The sequence below is a fragment of the Diabrotica undecimpunctata genome, chromosome 9 (genome assembly GCF_040954645.1).
Source record: "Diabrotica undecimpunctata isolate CICGRU chromosome 9, icDiaUnde3, whole genome shotgun sequence".
In the NCBI taxonomy this organism is placed as follows: domain Eukaryota; kingdom Metazoa; phylum Arthropoda; class Insecta; order Coleoptera; family Chrysomelidae; genus Diabrotica; species Diabrotica undecimpunctata.
This window is the reverse complement of record NC_092811.1, coordinates 128,014,401-128,035,535: the sequence shown is the minus strand read 5'-3', so window position 1 is coordinate 128,035,535 and position 21,135 is coordinate 128,014,401. Positions and strand designations below refer to the sequence as shown.

Below are 21,135 nucleotides of genomic sequence, written 5' to 3'. Positions count from 1 at the left end.
AACTTGTTATAATTTTTTCTCTAGGATCAATATTTTCCGAATTATAAACGAAAATAGGAGCAAAAAAATGAGAAATTTTCAATTGTTTTCAGATTTTGTTAAATAAAAAATTTAGCACAGGGTTTGCGACTGGCGCATATCGTGATTATCGATATTGGGCACATCCTGAAGGGATTCCAGCAAAAAAATAGCTTCCTATGGAAAATGTCCAATCCAAAACGGATCCCGCCTAGACTGAGTCGCTATCCTGTAGAAGCCAGCAACTTCTGTGTGCCTGGTTTAAAGATAGAATATCCGTCTACAAAGGTATTTAATTTTAAGAATCGTTCTGCAGTTATTGGGACAGGACCAGTACCTGTAAAACGTTGTTCTGTATTATTGCGTTACTGCCTTGCAGACACAGAGGCATTTGAAATGCAGAAAGGAATTAAACAAGGAGATAGCCTTAGTCCCTCTGTTTAATATAGTTATGGGCAAAATTACTAACATCACTAAAAGCAAAACAGACAGAATACAAACAATAATATGACAAAAGACCTTCTTACCAATTAAAACAGAGGGACTAAACCGATGACATAATAACACTATTTGTGGGTAAAAGAGATACTCTACAAACAATTATAAACACACAAGCAAAGGAAATAGACAATATGAGGATGATAATAATGCACTGACAGTTTCGAATAGGTTGAAAGGTTCAAATATTTGGGATTACAAGCCAACAGAAGAAATGAAAATGTAGATATGAAGAGAAGAATTCGAGCGGTAAATGCCCGCGAATTCTGCAAGAATTAATATTAAACTCAACAGTCTTCCGGGTTGAACAGCGTCGATTATCATTGCGCCGAGCTTTCGACATCATCTTTGACGTCTTCTTCAGGGCTTCCGAGGTCTCAGTCTCCTCAGCCCCCAGACACTACTACACTGATAACTAATCAATACGTTACTAGTAATGCAGTTCATTCCGTTGTTCCGACTCACCCTGTATAATCGAAAATAATTTTAAATTACAGACGTCTTTGTTATACATCAGCTTTGTTTGAAACATTTTTTTTATATACTTCATAGTTTAGCCATAATTAAATAACGCCAGAGGTTTGGCGCACACTGTATCCTGTTCATAAACGGATGACGGAAAAATACATGCAGAAATAACGAATAAAAAAGTTAAAAGTAATAAAATATACTGTACAAATCTATCTCACTGTCAATATTTGCAAAAAAATCAAATTTACTTTCAATATATCACAGAATTTCGTTAAAATTTTTTATATCTTGCATTTTCAATTTCATAAAATATGCGACATGCACAAATATTGCCAATATTTTCTAAAAAAAATACACCCAAAATTTGTCTATGATTCTTAGATAATAATTAGTTGATCAAAAGCAGCCAGGTAGTTGCTGACGATGCAATTTCCAACCCCTTTTTGCAATTCACATGCAAATAATCGTAAAATGATGCAAGAATGACGAATTTAAATATCAATTTGTTGAAATTGAGTACTTAATTGGTCTTAATGTTTATGTTCGTCCATATAGTATCATTTAACTATCTATTTTTGACAGTTTTTATTGTTCGTTCGTATCCCTCCGTGTCGCAATATCGTCAAAATCTAATATTTCGCCACATGGGCGTTATGAGACATGGGGAATCTAAAAATTGCATTCCACAATTTTTAGATTCCCCATGTCTCTCATAGCATCTTTATCAACGTCTGTTTTGCCTTGCAATTCTTAGAAGGCACAAATTAAAGCGAAATTTTGAATTTGGTTTCGAAAATTAGTTTACGATTTTATTATCAGATGTCGCTATTTGTGTCTTTACGAAGCCATGTTAAAGTTGCTTCCTAAGACAGAAAAGATTTATGTTCACGTTCAGAGCGATTACGAAAGCCGTTCTGATGAGGCCTATTAGGCCGAAATACGTATAAAAGGATGCGCAAACGCCCTGTACGTGAAATCAAATATTAACTGTCTTTTCCTTTTTATTGATAAAATTATGTTTGAGAGATACATTCACTTTTGGACTTTGAGCCCATGAGGTATTTTAATCTAGAACATAGATACACTAGTTTCAGCTATTTTAACCGTAATCGACTTCCGTTAAAAAGAACGCTCTTTACTGTTATCACATGAATTTTAAAAGAATGCTTCAATACCTCCATCAAACAGTAGACAACACCAGACAATTGAAAAGGCATAACTTCATCAACAATGTCAATATCTTTGGAAAATCTAGCGAGAATACGACCCATAGGAACGGTATCAAAGAACGACAGAGGGTAGCTCATAACTCGTTTCATTAGCATTTTATAAAGGACAATAGCTGCCGAAAGACCTCCAATTTGAATCCCCAAATCGGCGGCAAACGAAGGCAATGCTAAAATTTCGAAAAACAAATTAATTATGTTCGTTAAAATTATCACTGTGATATATCTAAATCGGTCTAAGTTATTAGGTGCTAAGGAAGCTCAAGACAATATTATATGGTAGATGAGGTACAAATAGCAGGATCTGGTGATGGTTTAAGCTTGACGGTTAATGTAAAATTCAGAAATGAGGCGTGAGATTGTATTTTTTTATTTTGTTGCTAAATTTTTGACTGACGGAACTGCACTAATTCTAGAGTTCCACTTTTTATTAGCCCGGACTACACAGGGGTGCAAAATTAACCGGACGCTCAGATTTTTTCGTTTTTTGTTGGTGTTTAGATCAAAGCTTGTTTAATTTTTTTGATGCCTTGTTACCGATAACGTTTTTTTCTTGTTTGAACCTGTTTAGATGTTTTGTGCGAACAACACTTTTACACATACATTTTGTAATTATTGTGAAATCGTTAGTGGCTTAGTATTATTTTAAGTTTATACCTGATTATAAGTTCGGTTGTAGGTTTTTGTATTGTCTCCTTTTTAAAACCTGCATTAAAAAAAAATATGACACCAGAAGAAGTAGCACAAGCTGTTGCTTTACAGGATGATGGGCGGAGCATTCGTTACATCGCAAATGCTTTAGGAATTTCTCGAAGTACAGTGTTTGATACAAGACAAAGTTTTCAGGAAACAGGACAATACACCAAGAGGCCATGTCAAGGTAGACGAAGAACCACAAGTCAAGTTGAAGATCGCTTTCTTAGGTTACAAGCATTACGCGATCGCACATTATTGGCCTTTGGTTCAAGACCTATTTAGCCAGACAATTGGTTGAATACGTACGTAAAAACAATTAACTCCTACACTTTCTTTAAATTAATTTCTGACAATTTCCTAACCGTTCGTTCATTAACTCAATTTCCTAACAATGGCGAATTAAACAAACAATGAATTATAACGAGAATTAATAATAATTAAATTAACACCAACTATATTTCCTTCGATAGCCCTAGCGAGATGAATGAACTTTTACTCATAGGTGCAAATAATTATCCAAATTTAAATGGTTGCAATAAACAATCAAAAACAATTTATAGGTTCAGGAAAAACTAGGTAAACTTACCGCTAGTTACCATGCTTTACACTATTTTACGAAACAACGAACAAAACGAATTCAATATGAGATTTCACTGTCGAGTTGCGTCTGTCCCTCTTAACGACTCATGCTCTTGTCCTTAGCGAGATGCATTCCTCGCGCGGTACTATAGGGATCGTCAGAATACAGGAAGGACAAATGTATTGATTAATTTATACAACCATATTTGAATTTAAGCACTAACCTTCCCATTGAAAACAATATTGGGTGACTATAAAAAAAGGATTAAACAGGAACACACGCTTCACGCTAAGGTGCCCTTCATAGTGACTTTTTTTTTACACAAACAATACAGGCAACGGTTAAAGGTAAATGACATAAAAGGAAAGACAATGGGAAATACTACAACTAACGTCCTACCTGGCACGCGGCAAGGCTGTATTTTGTCTCTTCTAATCTTTAATCTGTACTCTGAAAGAATATTTATCGAAGCTTTGCACGAAACTGAAAAGAGTATTCTACTAAATGGTTACCAGCTAAACAACATCAGATATGCAGATGACACCATAGTATTTGCGGACAACTTAGAAGACCTACAAGTTCTTATGAACAAAATCACGTATTACAGTCAACAATATGGACTCAATATAAACGTTAAGAAGACAAAGCTTATGATAATTAGCAAGAAAAGGATAACAGAAGATCAACTCTACGTCAACCAATCCCCTGTAGAAAGAGTGACGCACTACAACTACCTTGGCACCATAATAAATGAAGAATGGACCAACAACCAGAAGATTAGAGCACGTATCGGAAAAGCTAGATCCACCTTCAATGGGATGGGGGCCTTCTTCAAGAGTCACAACCTCTCTCTTGATACAAAAGTAAGAATGCCGCGATGCTACGTCTTCTGTCCTTTTTTATGGTGTTGAATCGTGGACCTTGAACGAAGATATGTCACAAATGAGGAGGTCCTCAGAAGAATAAATAAGAACCGAGATGTACTGACCACCATCAAATCTCGAAAGTTACAGTTCTTCGGACATATTATGCGAAATGAATCCAGATATGCTCTCCTTCAATCCATCCTGCAATTATCCAATCCAACGCCTTGACAATGGCTACCAATTCAGCTGTGAATATTGAGCAATCTGATTTTAATTTGTACTGAAAATAATCTTAAATATTGTCTATGTAAATGGCATAGCCAACACCAGCAGGCGATTTTGAGCCATCGGTATAAATTTTACAAAAATGGTTACAGTCTTCCAGCTTGTTCTGTACTACTAAATCTTCGTGAACAATTGAAATAGATGAAGGAATTGGTACAGCAGGTTTATATTCATATAGTATGTCATAATTGGAGCCAAAGAATGGAATCCCTTCTCCATTGAATGAATATTGTGATAAATTGGGAAAAGCAACACCTAGAGAGCACCAATACTTGTTCAACACAGTTTCCGTTTATACCGTTCGAAGACGCTTAAATGAATATGGACTAAGGTCCAGAATACTTGTCACGGGACCTCTATTAACAGTAGATCATCTGAGGCAACGTTTACACTTCGCTCGCGAACATCTTAATTGGGGTGTTGACGATTGGAGTGCTGTGCTTTTCGAGAAAGAATCAAGATTTAACAGATACTCATCAAATGGGCGGCCAAGGATATGGAGAAGAGCTGGTGAACGTCATCAGCAATGTTGTTTTAGTCCGAGAGTTCAATTTGGTCGAGGTGGTATAATGGTGTGGCAGGCATTTCCCTAGAGGCTCATACAGAACTTGTTACAATGCAAGTGGGCAATTTGACCGCTCAACGGTATATTTAGCAATGTTTGGAAGATCATTTACCCATTTACCCCATTTGTTGGAGAAAACTTTCGTCTGATGCAAGATAATGCTCGTCCTCACATCTCAAGAATAACACGAGATTACTTGGATGAAGTTGGGATTCGTTTATTACCATAGCCCCCTAGTACTGCAGACTTAAATCCAATAGAGCATGAATAGGATATTCTGAGACAACGTATTCGACGTAACCATGGTAAGTTTGAAACTATGAATGATTTGAAGCAAGCAGTTCGTGACGACTGGGAGCAAATGCCTCAAGCACACTTTGCTGCCTTAATCCTAAGTACGCTTGATCGAATTAGAGCCGTAATTAGCGCCCGTGGAGGTAATACACTCTACTAAATATAGTTTTCCATAAAAAATGTTTATATTTAAAGAAAAAATTTGTTTCCTTGCAGATTTTCAAATTTTTTGAATTGTTTATTGTTTTTCTGTATAACATTCTTGAGTTGCAATAAATTTGACTTTTAAATTTTGTTTATTATTTAATACCCATTTGGGAACATCTTAAACTTTTTTAAACGCCAGTTTTTAGGAAAAATCTGAGTGTCCGGTTAAGTTTGCACCCCAGTGAATAAGCATTCTGTTTATTTTGCTTAAAATTTAGCATTTTTCATTAAAAATCTTTTGTTTACAAATGTTTTCTTATCCTACAGCTTATTTTAAATGCAGTGGCCAGCAGTCCCACGAAATATTCTATCGCTTAGACATATAGAATCAGCTATGTATTGGCGTTACAATATTAAACAAGTTGAGAAGAATATTTTATATTTAAAACCGCAAAATATTGTATTACTCACATAAACAAGAAATAAAATTTATATCACAAAGATTGTTTTATCTTTAAAACCGTAATTGTATAGTTATTAGCGACATATAAAGAAGTGACAAGAATTATTTTCGAGAATTTTTAACCACCGAATTTGAAACCAGTTTGTAATTAAGTGTTATTATGATTTCCAGCTTTGGAATGGATACGGTTCAGTGTAAGGCGAGTACAAAGATCAGATTGACACCGGAATCCAAAGGGATAGTCTACAAAGTGTTTAAATATATACAAAAACTGTAAATTTACAGCTACACCTGCTAACCGGAAAGCAACTGTGACATAGCTGAGGGACTACGACAAACATTTAAGTAGAAATACAATTTACCATTTTCATGAGACTGAAGACCCGTTTACACGGGTAGAGTAATGAGGCAAGTACTTGGTAGAATAGAGTAACTCTACCCGTAAAAACGCTCAGCGCAGTAGAGTAGCAAGGAGAGTGCATAGTACGTGGTACAGTAGAGTGACTAACAACATGTGGCAAAGTAACTCTACTCTACTACCACCACCACCGCCAAAATATCCACTCGCCTGCGCACTCTACCCATGGAACGCAGTCAATTCTGGTAGAGTAGAGTAGGTAGGAGAGTGCATAGGGGCGCTGTCATTCCGTCTGGAGTTGTGTTTTGTGTAAATAGTGAAAATGAAGTTCTCCGAAGATGAACTTCATTTCACTTTCCCTTTAAAACTTGTAGAGATGTATGGCGAATACCAGTGTTTATGGAATTTAAGTAGTGTACACTACAGAAATAAAAGTATGAGGCAAGCTGCGGAGGATGAAATCGTCGAAAGAATGGCAAAAGGGAGCTTTGGAGTAAACCAGCTCAAGCAAAAAATTAAGAATATAAGGTGCACTTATAATCAAGAGTGTTTAAAAATACAAAAATCAAAAAAATGGGGTTCAGGTTCAGCCGATGTATACGTTCCGAACGTGAAATGGTTCACTCCTATGGAAGCAATCATGAAAGGTGCAAAAAGAAACAAGAAAACTGAAGGCTCACGGGCAAGTTACAGGTTTTTATTACTTGTTAATAAAAAATACAATAAGAAATAAAAAATGTATTCTTATCAAAATAAAAGAGCTGAGGCCCCGTGTACATTCCTTCTTTTAAGCCACTCTCTCATCCACTCTTTTCTTTGTTACAAACCGACCTCAGTTACAAATGCATTTGCAACAGTAGCTAAACAATTTTGAATCAATTTTCTTTTTCTTGAATTCATTTTGTACTAAACAAACACCTACTCCACAGTATACTAGCATAAGTACTATACTTGTAACTCTCCTCGTGTGAACGGTATCAAGCCATTTTTGGTAGAGTAGCGAGTAGAGTCGACTCTACTCGCTACTCTACTCTCCTCACAACTCTACTCGTGTAAACAAGTCTTAAAGGTTGTCGTGTATCATTTAAGCGTTTGCAGAAAATGTTTGAAGAGACGTAGGAACACTTGGAAATGTAAGTTCTCGTTGCAGGAATGACATTTGTACTCTACGCCATAAATATTTAGACAATATTAAATGCTAAAGAAGTGAAGCTTAAATAATTGAATATTTTGATGAAACCTTTGTATAGGTAGGACACACTGCTACGAGTAGTTGGTCAGATGATAGTGGTAAAGAACATTTTAAACAATTCAAAAGGAAGTAGGTTGGTTATCATAAACGGTATAGGGTATAGTGGTTTCATATCGAATGCGCTTTTCAATTTTACATCAGCGATAAAGTCAGGAGATTATCATGATGTTATAAATGCGGAAAAATGGTTAAAAGAACAGATAATACCCAATTTGACACACGATACAAACTAGATCATCTCTCTCTTGTCGTTTCCTCATTGCTGAGGATCGTGATTTCCTACAATGCGGGCTGTCAATTCTCTCCATCTCTTGCGATTTTGGGCTGCTCTCATGGACTCGGAAAACGTCTCTCCAGTGGCTTTCTGTACTTGATCTGACCATCGGATAGGTAAGCGTCCTCTGCCTCTACGTCCTTCTACGTAAACTAGATCATATTCAATATAAATTTAACAAGTTACTGCAAGAATGTGAACATATTTCCTTAAAACTTCCTCCATATCATCCATTAAACCCTATAGAAATGGTTTGGGCGCAAATATAGAATAGAATTGCTCACAACGAAATGATGCACAGATGATGTACAGTCAGTTAGAGCTTCAATCACTATAAATAAGGTAATTTTATTAAGTTTCATACACAAATCTAAATTAAGAAGTCTGACATGTGATGTAGACACTTTGCAGGAACTTCTGACCATTTTTCTATATTTTCCCACGGTTCTGTCTAATTCGTCCTAAAAGTATGATTTTTCAATATATTCTTGAGTTTTTACGTGGGTCGTGAAAAAAGTACAGAACGATGGAGCATCGTGCGTGGCGTACCACCGTAATTTCGTGAGCGCCAGCTACCTCTGTCTGTCGCATCAGTGTGAGCCAAGTCTGGTTACTGTGTGGTCACGTATCTTTGTTCTATAACATTTTGAAATGGCGGCCCCAAGCATCGGCAAGAACTTCAACGTCTACAATGAGAAATTTTCAAGCATCCTCCCTTCAACCTAGACCATGCGCCTTCTGATTATCATCTGTTCCCGAAACTGAAGGAATTCTTGGGTGGAAAGGAGTTTGGAAACGACGAAGAGCAACAATGAAGTGATAACCTGGCTCAGGCGTTTGGCCTAGAGGACTACAACACCGGCATCGAAAAACTGATTCCACGATACAATAAATGCCTTGACAACCAAGGCAACTACATTGAAAAATAGCCTAAGACACTGTGACTTTGTAAATAAACCTTTGTGTTTAATATCTTTTGTGTTTAATTTTTTATGCCAAAACGTTCTTTACTTTCTGGATGACCTAATACTAATATTTGAGATATTTTCGTGACATTTAAGTATGTTTGTGTTTTTAGATGTATTTGTGACTGGATTCTAGTGTTGGCCAACTATAGCATCAATTTTTCACTAAAAAGTACTTTACGCCCTCATCTCATTAGAATAACTTAAGACACGTCAATTCTAAAGGTATACCACCGTTTGTTGAATAATAACGTTCAAAGAAGCTAATAAACTACTTCTCGAAAACACTTTCCACCAACACAAATAACTTTTTGAACATCAAAAACATCTAATGGTCCGACATATAAGCCCTAATTTAATGCTACTACTTCTTATTATTAGCGATTATTAATAACAAATTGATTTGGTTAATAAAAGTTTTCTAAAACTTGAAAGTAAGAAATAGATCATATTAGTCCCAAAAATTTGACATTAATTAGAACTCAGCAACATGTCAAGGTAAAATTAGTACACCCAGCATTATTCATGCAATATCCCACGATTTAGGCTACACTCTTTTCATCAACAGATGAAAAATTTCAAAGATATTTCTTAAAAAATGTCGAATTACAACAAATTTCAAGTTTATTAGAAAGTAAATATTGTTAAAAATGTTTTTGGTCTTTAAAGCAACTGAATGACCAGGGATTTCTATATTACCCATAATCTATGAAGGTGATGCAATTTTCTTTGATTTCTTCTTGTGCATTAAATAGTTGATGTAACTCATTGCTTGACCTGTAGTATTGATTCAGGTGTGAATGTGAACATGTTTTGTATACAATAAACCGGTTTCATAGCGAATATGTTTGGAAGGTTTTTCTTAGGCGTTTCTCCTTTTCCTTCAGTTTCGAGTTTACTACTCGTTTTTGTATGCTGTTTTCACCCACTCCTTTTAATTGCTCGTGTCATATACGTTGTTTCGGGCGCATATTGTCAATTACAGTTCTTTTTTCTGAGCACTCTTCTGATATCTTCATTTCTAATTCTTTCATCTTATCTTATCTTTTTGATAAATGGAATCCTTTTTAGCAGTCACTTTTTTTGTGGAACCCCTGGTTTGTCTCAATATCTTCCTTCAATTCAATCCTGACCCCCCGGAGGGAGTGTAGAGGTTGACGTGATGTCGTGTATTGTTCGTCTCTGTTCATTTCTTTTAACTCATGCATAGTGTCTTTTGTATAATCCTGTAATTTGATCGATCCATCATGTTAAGGATCTTCCCGTCATTATATCAACAGGGCGGCTGCTTTAAATAGCAAAGATGATTGTGATTCGCGACGTCAGACTATCGTATTTGCACCGAATGAGAATATCCAGAACAGTAAGTGGAATTTAGTTCTGTCGTTAAATTTTTATTACTTGTTTTATATTAAGATGGGTACACATATGCGAGCCGAACTGTTCGCAAACTGCTCGTGAGCTGTTCGCGAACAGTTCGTTGAAAATATGTTTATGTTCGTTACTATCCAATACCCTAAGTATCTAATAACAAACCGAGAATTAATTTACTTCGTTATTCTAAATATTTCGGTATTTTGTTTACACGGTAGGCGGCATTTCGTTTAACCAAATAATCTCATCGCACACTTAGCAGAAACAATTTATAGTCTCGAACACCGTCCAAATTTAACTGCGAATATTCTTTGTGTTCGTCCCAAAAACCGACAGGCCGTGTTTCGTGGCGAGCAACGAACGAACAGCTCGCAAGCGGTTCGTCCCGTCGTACAAATTAACGAATATAGCGTTCACAAACGGTTCGCGAACAGTTCTGCTCGCATATGTGTACCCACCTTTATATACTTCCTTGAATGTTATTAAAAAAGCACGTAGTTTTTGTTGAGTAACAACACTATTTAATATTTTTATTTAATTTTGTATCGTATCACTATATCACACTGTAAATTAGTTTAGATTTATAAAATTCTTTTGTACCATCTAATAATCTGTACGGCGCCGATAGCTTGCATTGAAATAACTTTCTAGACATAGGCTTCTAAAATCGTCAAAGAATCGTAACAATGAAGGGATTAATGATTTCCAAATTATCGGTTTGAGTCATTTGAAAATTCCCAACATGACCGAAAGTTGAAAAATACCCTTCTCAGGTAACTTTACCAATGAAAGGAAAGTCGAAGGTATTTTAAATGTAAACATATCCTTTATATACGTTGAGGGGCTCAGGGGGGCGATTTCTGAATTTTAAAAAACGATTTACGAGTCGAGTGATTGAAAGGAGTGAGTGGATCAGTTCGAATCCAGCATTGTTCGCGCTAGCCGCTACTTAGAAGGTTTAACACAGTCGGTATATTAATAAGTTTACTCAGTTCGTGTCAATATTGTATCACCGACAAGTTATCTAGTTTTTTGCACATAAATTCAAACTAAATTTCATAAATAAGCTATCGTAAGCAAGTTATCGGCGTCCAAAATACGTTATTTAAATAGACTTGTTAAAACGTTCTTTTCAAAACTTTCATTTGTCCCAGTTTTCAACTGGGTGGTGGTCCTTCAAAGAAGTATACAAAGTGAACCTATTTCCCTGCCCTAAGGGCAAAACTTGTTCCCCAAGAGAAAAAACCAGCAACCTATGACTGGTGCGCGAAACAAAGGCATCAGGACAAGGTGTAAGGACAAACACAACTGCATCGCCGCTAAGTTTTCGCGAAACCCCTGAATTATCCCCACGGAACTCTGGGGTTCACACAGTTTAAGAAACGGAACACAGTTTAAGAAACGCTGGCTTAGAGGATTACCCATTACAAGTCCTGCACTGTTATTTGTATATATTTGATTATTGAATTCAAAGTAGTCCTGGCTTATGCAAATTTCAAGAAGATATAAAATTTCAGACGTAATGATTGGATTTGAAATATTATGGTCTAGAAGGTCTTTTACTAGAACAAAATTTTCTGTATGAGGAATACTAGGAGAAAGGTTTTTGACGTCAAATGAAATTAATTTCGAGTGTTAGGTAATTGAAAATGTTGTATTTTATTAACTAGTTCTATTGTATTTTTTACGGTAAATTAAGGTGAAAATTTAGTGTGTTCTAAACTACAGTTTTTTGATAGTTTATATGACGAAGCTGTATAAAAATAAACTACAGGTCTTATTGAGTAGTAGTATAAAAGAATATAATTTGGGAGGCTGTGGGTTCATGATGTTGAGGTATTTCTGTTCTACTGAATTTAATATTGATTTTGAATTTTCTAACGCTAGTTTAATTTGTTTTTGATACTTTTTCGTTGGATCTTTGTTTATTTTTTCAATATTTTGAAATAGAAATAGAATTATTAAATAATCATTTTCAATTTCATTCGTAAAGTACGAGTGTCCAATTTTAAGAATTAAAAAAGCTATGTATAACTTCATTAAAACACTCAAAAGGCCCTCCAAATGCCCGAAAAAAAATAAAAGTACCAACATACCCTAATACAATTTCCTAGTATGGCTTGTATAGTAGGGGGTAACCTCAAATCGACGCCGTTTATGTCGTTAGAAAATCGTCCAAGTATACGCCCAATCGGTGTTGTATCAAAGAACGACATCGGCAAGCGAAAGACGTTAACTAATACGAATTCATGCAATATAACGGCTGCGTTAAGGGCAGCAGTCGCAAAAATTATATTACCAAAAACAATACCAATTACTGTAAATAAAAATTAAAAAATATTATGGGCGTAAAATAAAATAAATATAAATCGTTTTTTTTTCTGGTATTAATGGCTTTGGTTAAGACTAATGAGCCCGTCTTTGTTGGATGTGTGAAGTGACTATCATCACTATGTTCAGCAAGAGCATAATAAATGTATTATTGTACGTTAGTGAGTTAGTTTTGCTTTCACCGTTTATTATTAAACCAGTCTATAAATCAAAGTTGTTGTAGTGTAATCTGGATTAAAATTAAAAGACAAAACCACATAAAAAATTGTAAGTCTATTTGATTAACTTCCAAGTTACAAAGCGACTGAATTTATGAAATTTTAAAGCCTTTTTGATAATCTCTTATCACGGAGCACAAACGCGAAAGACCCTTTCATTCTGGAACATCGACATTGATAGAAAGAATGCAAAGATTACTTGGCCTTGTCCGCCAATACCTACGAGCCCTTTCCCATATCAGTTGGCCCACCTATGGAATTTGCAATTTAGTCGATTACCATAAACAAATTATACTCTGCATGTTTTTATAAGTTCCCATATTAATTAATATGGCTTTTTTATTAATATTTATTTTTTTATTTATTTTCAAACAATAAAAAAAATTACTAAACCCTGGCTATGCATTCACTTATGTCAACATACGTTGATTTTTTCATAATTACGTTAAATCCAGAGGTAGCTATCATGCCCGGGTATCTCTTATGGGAGTGACAGTCCTCTGAAATTTGTATTTCCTAAGGACACCAGAGGGCGTAGCATTCATAGCAAAGCTTCGTGACTGCGCAATACCGCAACCAACAAAACAAGTACGCCATTTTTATTGTGGTTTTGACACAGTGTTTGGAGTTGTATTATTTGCGATTAAATAATTGTTTGCTTTTTTGCCATCATATTTAAATAATTACGGTTTTTAACTGTTGCGTTAATGGTTGTAATAATTACAATAAGGATGCTAAAATGCACATTTTTCCAAAAGATAGGGCGGTAAGTAGAAAATGCTGATATAAGATTTTATTTATTTTTTAATAATTGCCTTAAAATGTCCGATGTTGTCCCAAACTTCTTTCTTTCACGTTATGATGTGTATTAGAATTGTTGCCGATATAGAATTAGGTAAAAGTTTTTTAGGAATTAAAATTATCGCCATTAAAAATGTGGCAATTCTTCAATGTTTCAAGAACTTTTTCTACAAAACTTTTGTTTATTTGTCCTTTTGTAAAGCACCTCTAGAAATATACTATGTAACATTATTTCACAGAAAATATTAAAAACAAACTATTTATTTTTTAGCTTTATGATATTTGGATTAACAAAATTGGCAGAGAAGACTTGCACAATTCATTTTGGACCAGAAGCCCGCTATGTTGGATTGAGATATAAGTCCACCTTGAAATGTGATGCTATTCCTTCTCTGTTTCTGTGTTGTAATTTATAGAAACTACAGAATAGCCACTGTTTAACCAACTACATTTAAATACATGTAATTAATGTTTATATAAAAACGTAAAAAAGAAAATAAAGTAGAAAAAGAACCAACGTTTGTTTTATTTTTGTAATCAAACCCTCAATATTAATCTTTATATTTGAAGAATTACGAGATTTTTTAAAAAGATGTTGCTTTCCTAAGGCCGCCAGATGGCGCATTGTCCAGAAATAACCTACACAGTTTCCTATCTATTCAGTAATATATATTCTTTATCTATGGTAGCTATAGAAAAATGACATCAAAACAATAATATTGTCAGATAATGTCAAATGTATTTTGCAGTATTATAAAGCTTTTTGCCGTTTGTGGATTGTACAATGGGTCGAGGTAAAATTATGGATGGGAAAATCTGTTCAATCATTATTAGATTTTTTAATTCTGGAAAATCCAATTCGGAAATCGCAAATATGTTCCAATTGTCACGCTATAGTGTAAAAAATATAGTCAGAAGATACAAAACTACAGGTTCGGTCGTCACAAAACCTAGAAATGTCCGAAAAAGTAAAATAACCGAAGTAGATCGAAGGGCATCAAGACGCATTATAGTGAAAAATCGACCAGCAAATTATACGGAGTTGAGCGTTTTATGGAGTGACGTTATTGGAAGACACGTTCCTAGATCAACATGTCACCGAGAGGGCCACAAATTAGGATTTGGTACTTACAAATTAAGTTTTATAGTTGAAAAAATTAGTACGAATTGTTTTTAATAAATTTCATTTTATTTTAGGCTAAGGAAAAGCCACTTTTAACATGACAACAAAAGAAAAATAGACTAAGATGGTCAAAAGAACATAAAGATTGGACTCAGTCGCAATGGGATTCAATACAATGGAGTTACGAGTCCAGATTTCAAGTGTGTGTTGGAGACAGTAGGAGTCGCGTCATTCGCAGGAAAAATGAAGCTTTCCATCCCGACTGTCTGAAGAGAAAAGTCAAATTTACTGCATCTGCCATGATCTGAGGCAGCATGTCGTCTAAAGGTGTGGGAAAGTAACAAGGTGTGGCGCAGATGGTCATACCTCAAAAAAGAGTTAAAATGGATTAAAGACCATGGCATACCACTTCTGGAATGAGTTTCTAACAGTCCCGACTTGTCCCCGATAGAGACTTTATGGCGCGAAATGAAAAAAGATCTGAGAAAACATCCTGCCATGTCTGTCAACGAATTGAAGAAAAAACTGCAAGAAATATGGGATTCGTTTACATTAGAATTTTATCAAAACTTGGTAAAAACTATGCGTCGAAGAATTGTGGATGTCATTAAAAATAAAAGGGATGTAACTCAGTGGTAAACTTTCAAATTTATTTTTTGGTAATATTACATATTCTATGCTTTTTTTTTAAATTTATTATTATTCTATTTAATCAATAGTTTTCATTACGTTATAAAATACTTTCTATAATTAAGAAATTAAAAAATGTTGTTCAATGCATTAGAACTACTAAAATTTACGCTTCGCTTTTATTTTTGTTCTCTAAAACTTGGTTCTCAACTGATATGGAAAGGGGCTTGTATCTATCGCCGATCTATCAAAGAAATTTAACCACACGAGCAGTTTTTGTTAGAATGTGAGTTGGAAATGGTTTAAATGGTTGCATAGACTCATTTGTCTTAAATCGGTATATGACTAGTGAGAGTTATAGTCAACACGAATGTTTTTCCCAATTTGCACGCCGTGATCGGCCAAGACTTCCATTTCCTTGACAATAGTGCTTAGTTCAGCATCATAACAGCCTTCCTTACTGAACATGGGTCAGTTAAATGAAAAAATAATGAAGACATTGTGATTTCTCTCTACAGTACAGACCCCCGGAAGAAGTAGTGGTCGTCGTGTATAGTTTGTCTCCAAAGATCTGTCTCTGGTCATTTATTTTCATCTATACATCAGTATTTTGTATATTCCAGGAATTTGGTCGATCCATCTTATTGGGGAGGTTCTTCGTGATATTCGCCCTTCTACGTTTCCTCTGATGATGAGTCTCTTCACGTTTTCTATGTCTGATCTCGAAACATGTCCAAAGTATTTAATTGTTGGAGTTGAACTTTGCTGGAGGGTGCTTTACTTATCTTTAAATATACGGCAAAAACTTTTGAAGGCTACCAAGGGGCTCCAAAAACATATGGTACCAATTCACTAGACCAGTACAAATTGGTACAGAGCTCCATAATTTTGGAATGAGTACTCTCCAAATTCCAAATAAATCTGTCACTAGATCAACCCATTCCATGCTTAGCAATTTGTTTAAAGTATGTTAAGACAATGTTTAACAAATATTGAAAGATTTTAAGCTATCAGTAACTCCAAAAACATCTTCTTCTTCTTCTTTCTCTTTATAAGTCATTCTAATTGTTCATTGGCGGATTAACACATTTAACACCCCTATGGAAGTTTGTCACTCCATCTTTTGCGCGGTCGTACGATACTTCTTCTACCGATTGGTGACATCTCTTGCTATTTTGACGACACGGGTCTCCTCCATTCTGCTTATGTGGTTATGCCATTCTTTTTTTCTATTTTGTGTCTTCTTCATGTGTCTAATGTCTTCACTTCTCTTTCGATCTCTCAGCGTATTTCCTGTAATTCTTCTCAGTACTCTCATCTCTGCAGTTTCCAGTAGCCTTTGCGTTGTGGCTGTGTCGGGTCTTGTTTCTGACGCATATGTCATTATTGGTCTTACATTGGCTTTATAAATTCTTGACTTCATCTCAGTGTTAATGTGTCTGTTTCGCCATATAGTGTTATTAAGGCATCCTGCCAGTCTATTTGCTTTTTGTACTTAATCTCTCACTTCTTTGTCTAGGTCTCCATAGCTAAACAGTGAATTGCGTCGTCTGCGTAACAGAGTATTTTTATTTCTTTGTTTCCCATTCTGTATCATCTTCCTTTGTTAAAAATATTTCATCGATGATCATATTGAAGAGCATGGAGCTCATTGAATCCTTTTGTCTTATTCCACTGCCTATTTCTATAGGTTCTATAAGTTGTCCATCTATTGTGACTTCCATTTTGTTGTTTTGGAAGATGTTTTCGATAATATTTAGGGAGAACTTCTCTATTATACAAAAGATGGATTACATCTTTGAGTCTTACTCTGTCAAACGTTTTCTTTAGGTCAATCAGACACAGAAATGCTGGTATTATACTCTAGTGATTTCTCAGTAATTTGCTTTACAACGAATATTGCATCTGTACACAATCTTCCACTACGAAAACCCTGTTGTTCATCTGCTAAACTTATCCTCTGATTTATTAGTACTTGTAAAATTTTAGTTGTAAAAATTTAGCGTAGTATTTAACAAGTTTATACCTCTGTAGTTTTATGGCTCCAAAAATATACGGTACACATTCACTAGACCTGCACAAGCTGGTATAGGGTTCCAGAGTTGTGGAATGGGTACTGGAAACTCCACATAGGCCTGTCACTGTAGTTAGAGCTCAACAAGCAATCGTCTGTTGTTCTTAACTGCACGGAGCGTGCTTTAGATCAACTACAGAGATAACTGAAACTATTCTGCTGTGAATGTAACTATTACTTTAATTTTGGACGCAGAATCAACCGAGATATGCTCAGCAATTTGTGGAAAGTATGCCAAGACCTATTTCGGTGACAATATATCTCCTTGCCTTATCTCACGTTTTACTTTTATTGGTCGGGTTTTATCGTGTATCCTAACAGTCATAGTGGCATTTTTGTAAATATTGTAAATAAGTTCACTATACCTAAGGTCAATCCTGCCGTCATTCATTGTTTCTATAAGGCTGTCTATTTCGATCGTGTCGAACGCTTTATGAAAATCTATGAAAGTAAGGACAAGAGGCATGTTGTGTTCTATAGATTTTACTGTATGAAGGTGATCATTGGTACCATAATTTGATCGGAATTCTGCCTACTCTTCGGTTGGTAGAAATCTAATTTTTTTCTCCAATCGTGATGTCACACATCAACTGAGTCGTTGATAAAGAGCTTATATATGTGGTTCAACAGGTTAATAGGTCTATAATTTTGTAGGTTCGTTCTATCTCCTTTTTTATGCAATAGGATGGCCTATAGCATTTTTCCATTCTTTGGGTACCTCTCTTTGCTGAAAACATAGATTAAACAGTTTCCTTAATTTATTTCATAGCATATCTCCTCCATTTACGATAGCTTCTATTACAATTCCATCCTCCCCTGGGGTTATTTTTCATTTTTCTTAACGCTTGTCGAATCTCATCTGCGTTTATTTCTGGCATTAGTTCGGAACCTTGATTCATGATCCCTGTTTGATCTTCTCGACTACTTCCATATAATTCCTCGTAAAACTCGTCGACGACCTGTATTAACTCGTCTCTACGTGATATTATTTTATTTTGCTTGTTTCTTAATTTATGAATTTCACATTTCCCATTCGTTAGCTTTCTACGTAGAACTTTCAGGCTGTTATTTTCCCGTATAGTACGTTTAATATTATCGGTTTCTTATTTGTCATCGTTGATCCAGCAGCGTTTCAGTATATGGACTTATTTTACTATCTGATTTTTTTATAGTCCGGTAAAATAAGGATGCAACCTCGGAATGAAAGATAATAAGCTGAAAATTTGCATACGTCTTTATTTTGATGGTATAAAACTTACCTCAAAAGTCTCATACAATCACGTGTCCGCGACTTAAGATATATAAGGTCAAAGGTCACGAAAATGAGTTTTCTGCAAATATCTCGTTTCCCTTACACTTTATGACATTTAAGGTGGTAAGAAAAATTGTAGAATGGAAAATTCTCTTCAATTTTTGTCTCAAGTACTTTTATGTACCTTCAACCCTTCTTAAGATAGAGCGCAAAGAGTGGGGGACCGCTTACCTGTGTATACGGTAACGCGAAGTCAGCCAGTAGGATTCAATAAATAATAAGTTATATAGTTAATTATTCACTTAAAATACTATTATTATCATTAAATTTTTATTATTTATTATTTAATAAACTATATTTATAGATATTAATTATAAAATATATATTTTTTATATAATATTTATTTTATTTTTAACAAACATACAATATTAAATGAAATATTTCAAATGAACTTTAATGATATTTTTAACAGCTGTATATACGATAAATTAAGATCAAGTGCAGAATTCAACAATAATCATTTTTATATTTAATTAAATACTGAAAAAATCATATTTATTATTTTTTTAAATTATATATTTATTTATTAATCCAATAATCGATTTATTAAAGTTACAAATATAATGTATATTCTTTTATTATGTATGGTTAATATTTTTGTATTAATTTTCTTCTTCATCGTCTTCTTCTTCTTCCTCTGACTGCACAATATCGGATTCATCATCATCATTCTCGTTTATTAAAGTATCAGAATAAAAATATTCAAGAATATCAGGTGCATATTCACTTTCTTCATTGAAATCATCTGAAGTTGATGAAGCGTTTAGACATGATTGTCCATTACACTGCCCACAAATTAAAGTACATTGCAATCCTGATTTCCTGCATCCGCAATTAGAACCACAGCCTTTCTTGCAATTGCAAAATATTGTATTCAGCAGTTCTTCTGGTGCTGGCGGTAATAATGTTGTTATTGGTTCCAGAAATTCATTTTGCATTACCCAGCCGAATTCTTGGGGTTCTAAATCATTTCCCAGCCAAATTTGGGCTGATAATAGACACGAATGATATGCTGACGAGCTGCTGCACTTGAAGGTGGAAGACTTGATAACTGCACTGGTTTGTTGAGTCTTGTTGATTTGATGAACTGGGTGTATCGAAGAGTCTATATCGTCTTCTGATGTTGAAGCATTATACGCTGCTAAGAAAATACGTACTCCATTTTCAAATAATTCTTGTACAGAGCAGTTTTTTTGTTGAAATAGTTGAGGTGACTGATGTAAATGGTGATTTTTTTTCGAACATTTTAATAAATGATATTTTACCTTTCCTATAAATCGCAGAAGTCGTATCACATCCACTAAACGCGTGTAAAAATAAGATGTGTTTCTTAGAATGAGGGTATTTATAATTAATATCTATAAATATAGTTTATTAAATAATAAATAATAAAAATTTAATGATAATAATAGTATTTTAAGTGAATAATTAACTATATAACTTATTATTTATTGAATTCTACTAGCTTACTTCGCGTTACCGTATACACAGGTAAGCGGTCCCCCGCTCTTTGCGCTCTATCTTAAGAAGGGTTGAAGGTACATAAAAGTACTTGAGACAAAAATTGAAGAGAATTTTCCATTCTACAATTTTTCTTACCACCTTAAATGTCATAAAGTGTAAGGGAAACGAGATATTTGCAGAAAACTCATTTTCGTGACCTTTGACCTTTAATATCTTAAGTCGCGGACACGTGATTATATGAGACTTGAGGTAAGTTTTATACCATCAAAATAAAGACGAATGCAAATTTTCAGCTTATTATCTTTCATTCCGAGGTTTGCCCCCTTTTTTGCCTTATTTTACTGGATTATTAGGACAGTGCACTCGGGAACTTTCTTGTAAGGCGTTTATATGCAATTATTAAAGTCGTTAAAATCGTTCTCGGAGGTTTCATGTAGTAGTGGCTTATTATTGATATGTGCTTGATATTGGTTGATATCTAATGGGGGTGTCCAGATACCATAAGATTTCTCTTTTTATGTTGATTAGGACTTCCGCTCGTATCATTCTGTGGTCACTGCTTGTGGTGAACTTGTTGAGTACTGTTACATCTTTAATTATTTATTTTTTGTCACTTATGATGTAGTCGATTTCGTTCCTTGTTCTACCGTTTGGACTTTCCCAGGTCCATCTTCTGTGCATCTTTTTGTGAAAGAAGCTGTTCATGTTGAATAAATTATTCTGGAGTAGGAATCCTAGTAGCGTTTCTCCTCGGTCATATCTTCCTGGGGAACCGAATTTTCCCAAGGATTTTTCTAGCTCTGCTTCTTTTACAGCTATTTTTGGGGTTGAAATCGCCACATTGTGAATT

The 21,135-nt window shown here is 34.8% G+C and overlaps 1 protein-coding gene across 12 annotated transcripts in view; it reads right to left on the bottom strand.

Moving 5' to 3' along the window:
- MRP (Multidrug-Resistance like Protein 1) overlaps positions 1-21,135 on the bottom strand; it is a 197,852-nt gene that overhangs the window by 57,782 nt on the left and 118,935 nt on the right. Inside the window, exon 15 of one of the 12 annotated variants that reach the window (XM_072545236.1) lies at positions 12,429-12,649. The exons of 10 other annotated variants lie outside the window; for them this stretch is intronic. In XM_072545236.1, coding sequence (XP_072401337.1) covers positions 12,429-12,649 — 221 coding nt within the window. Of the gene's footprint in view, positions 1-2,162; positions 2,384-12,428; positions 12,650-21,135 lie in introns of all 12 variants that reach the window. One more of the 12 variants, XM_072545239.1, reaches the window with a different exon arrangement.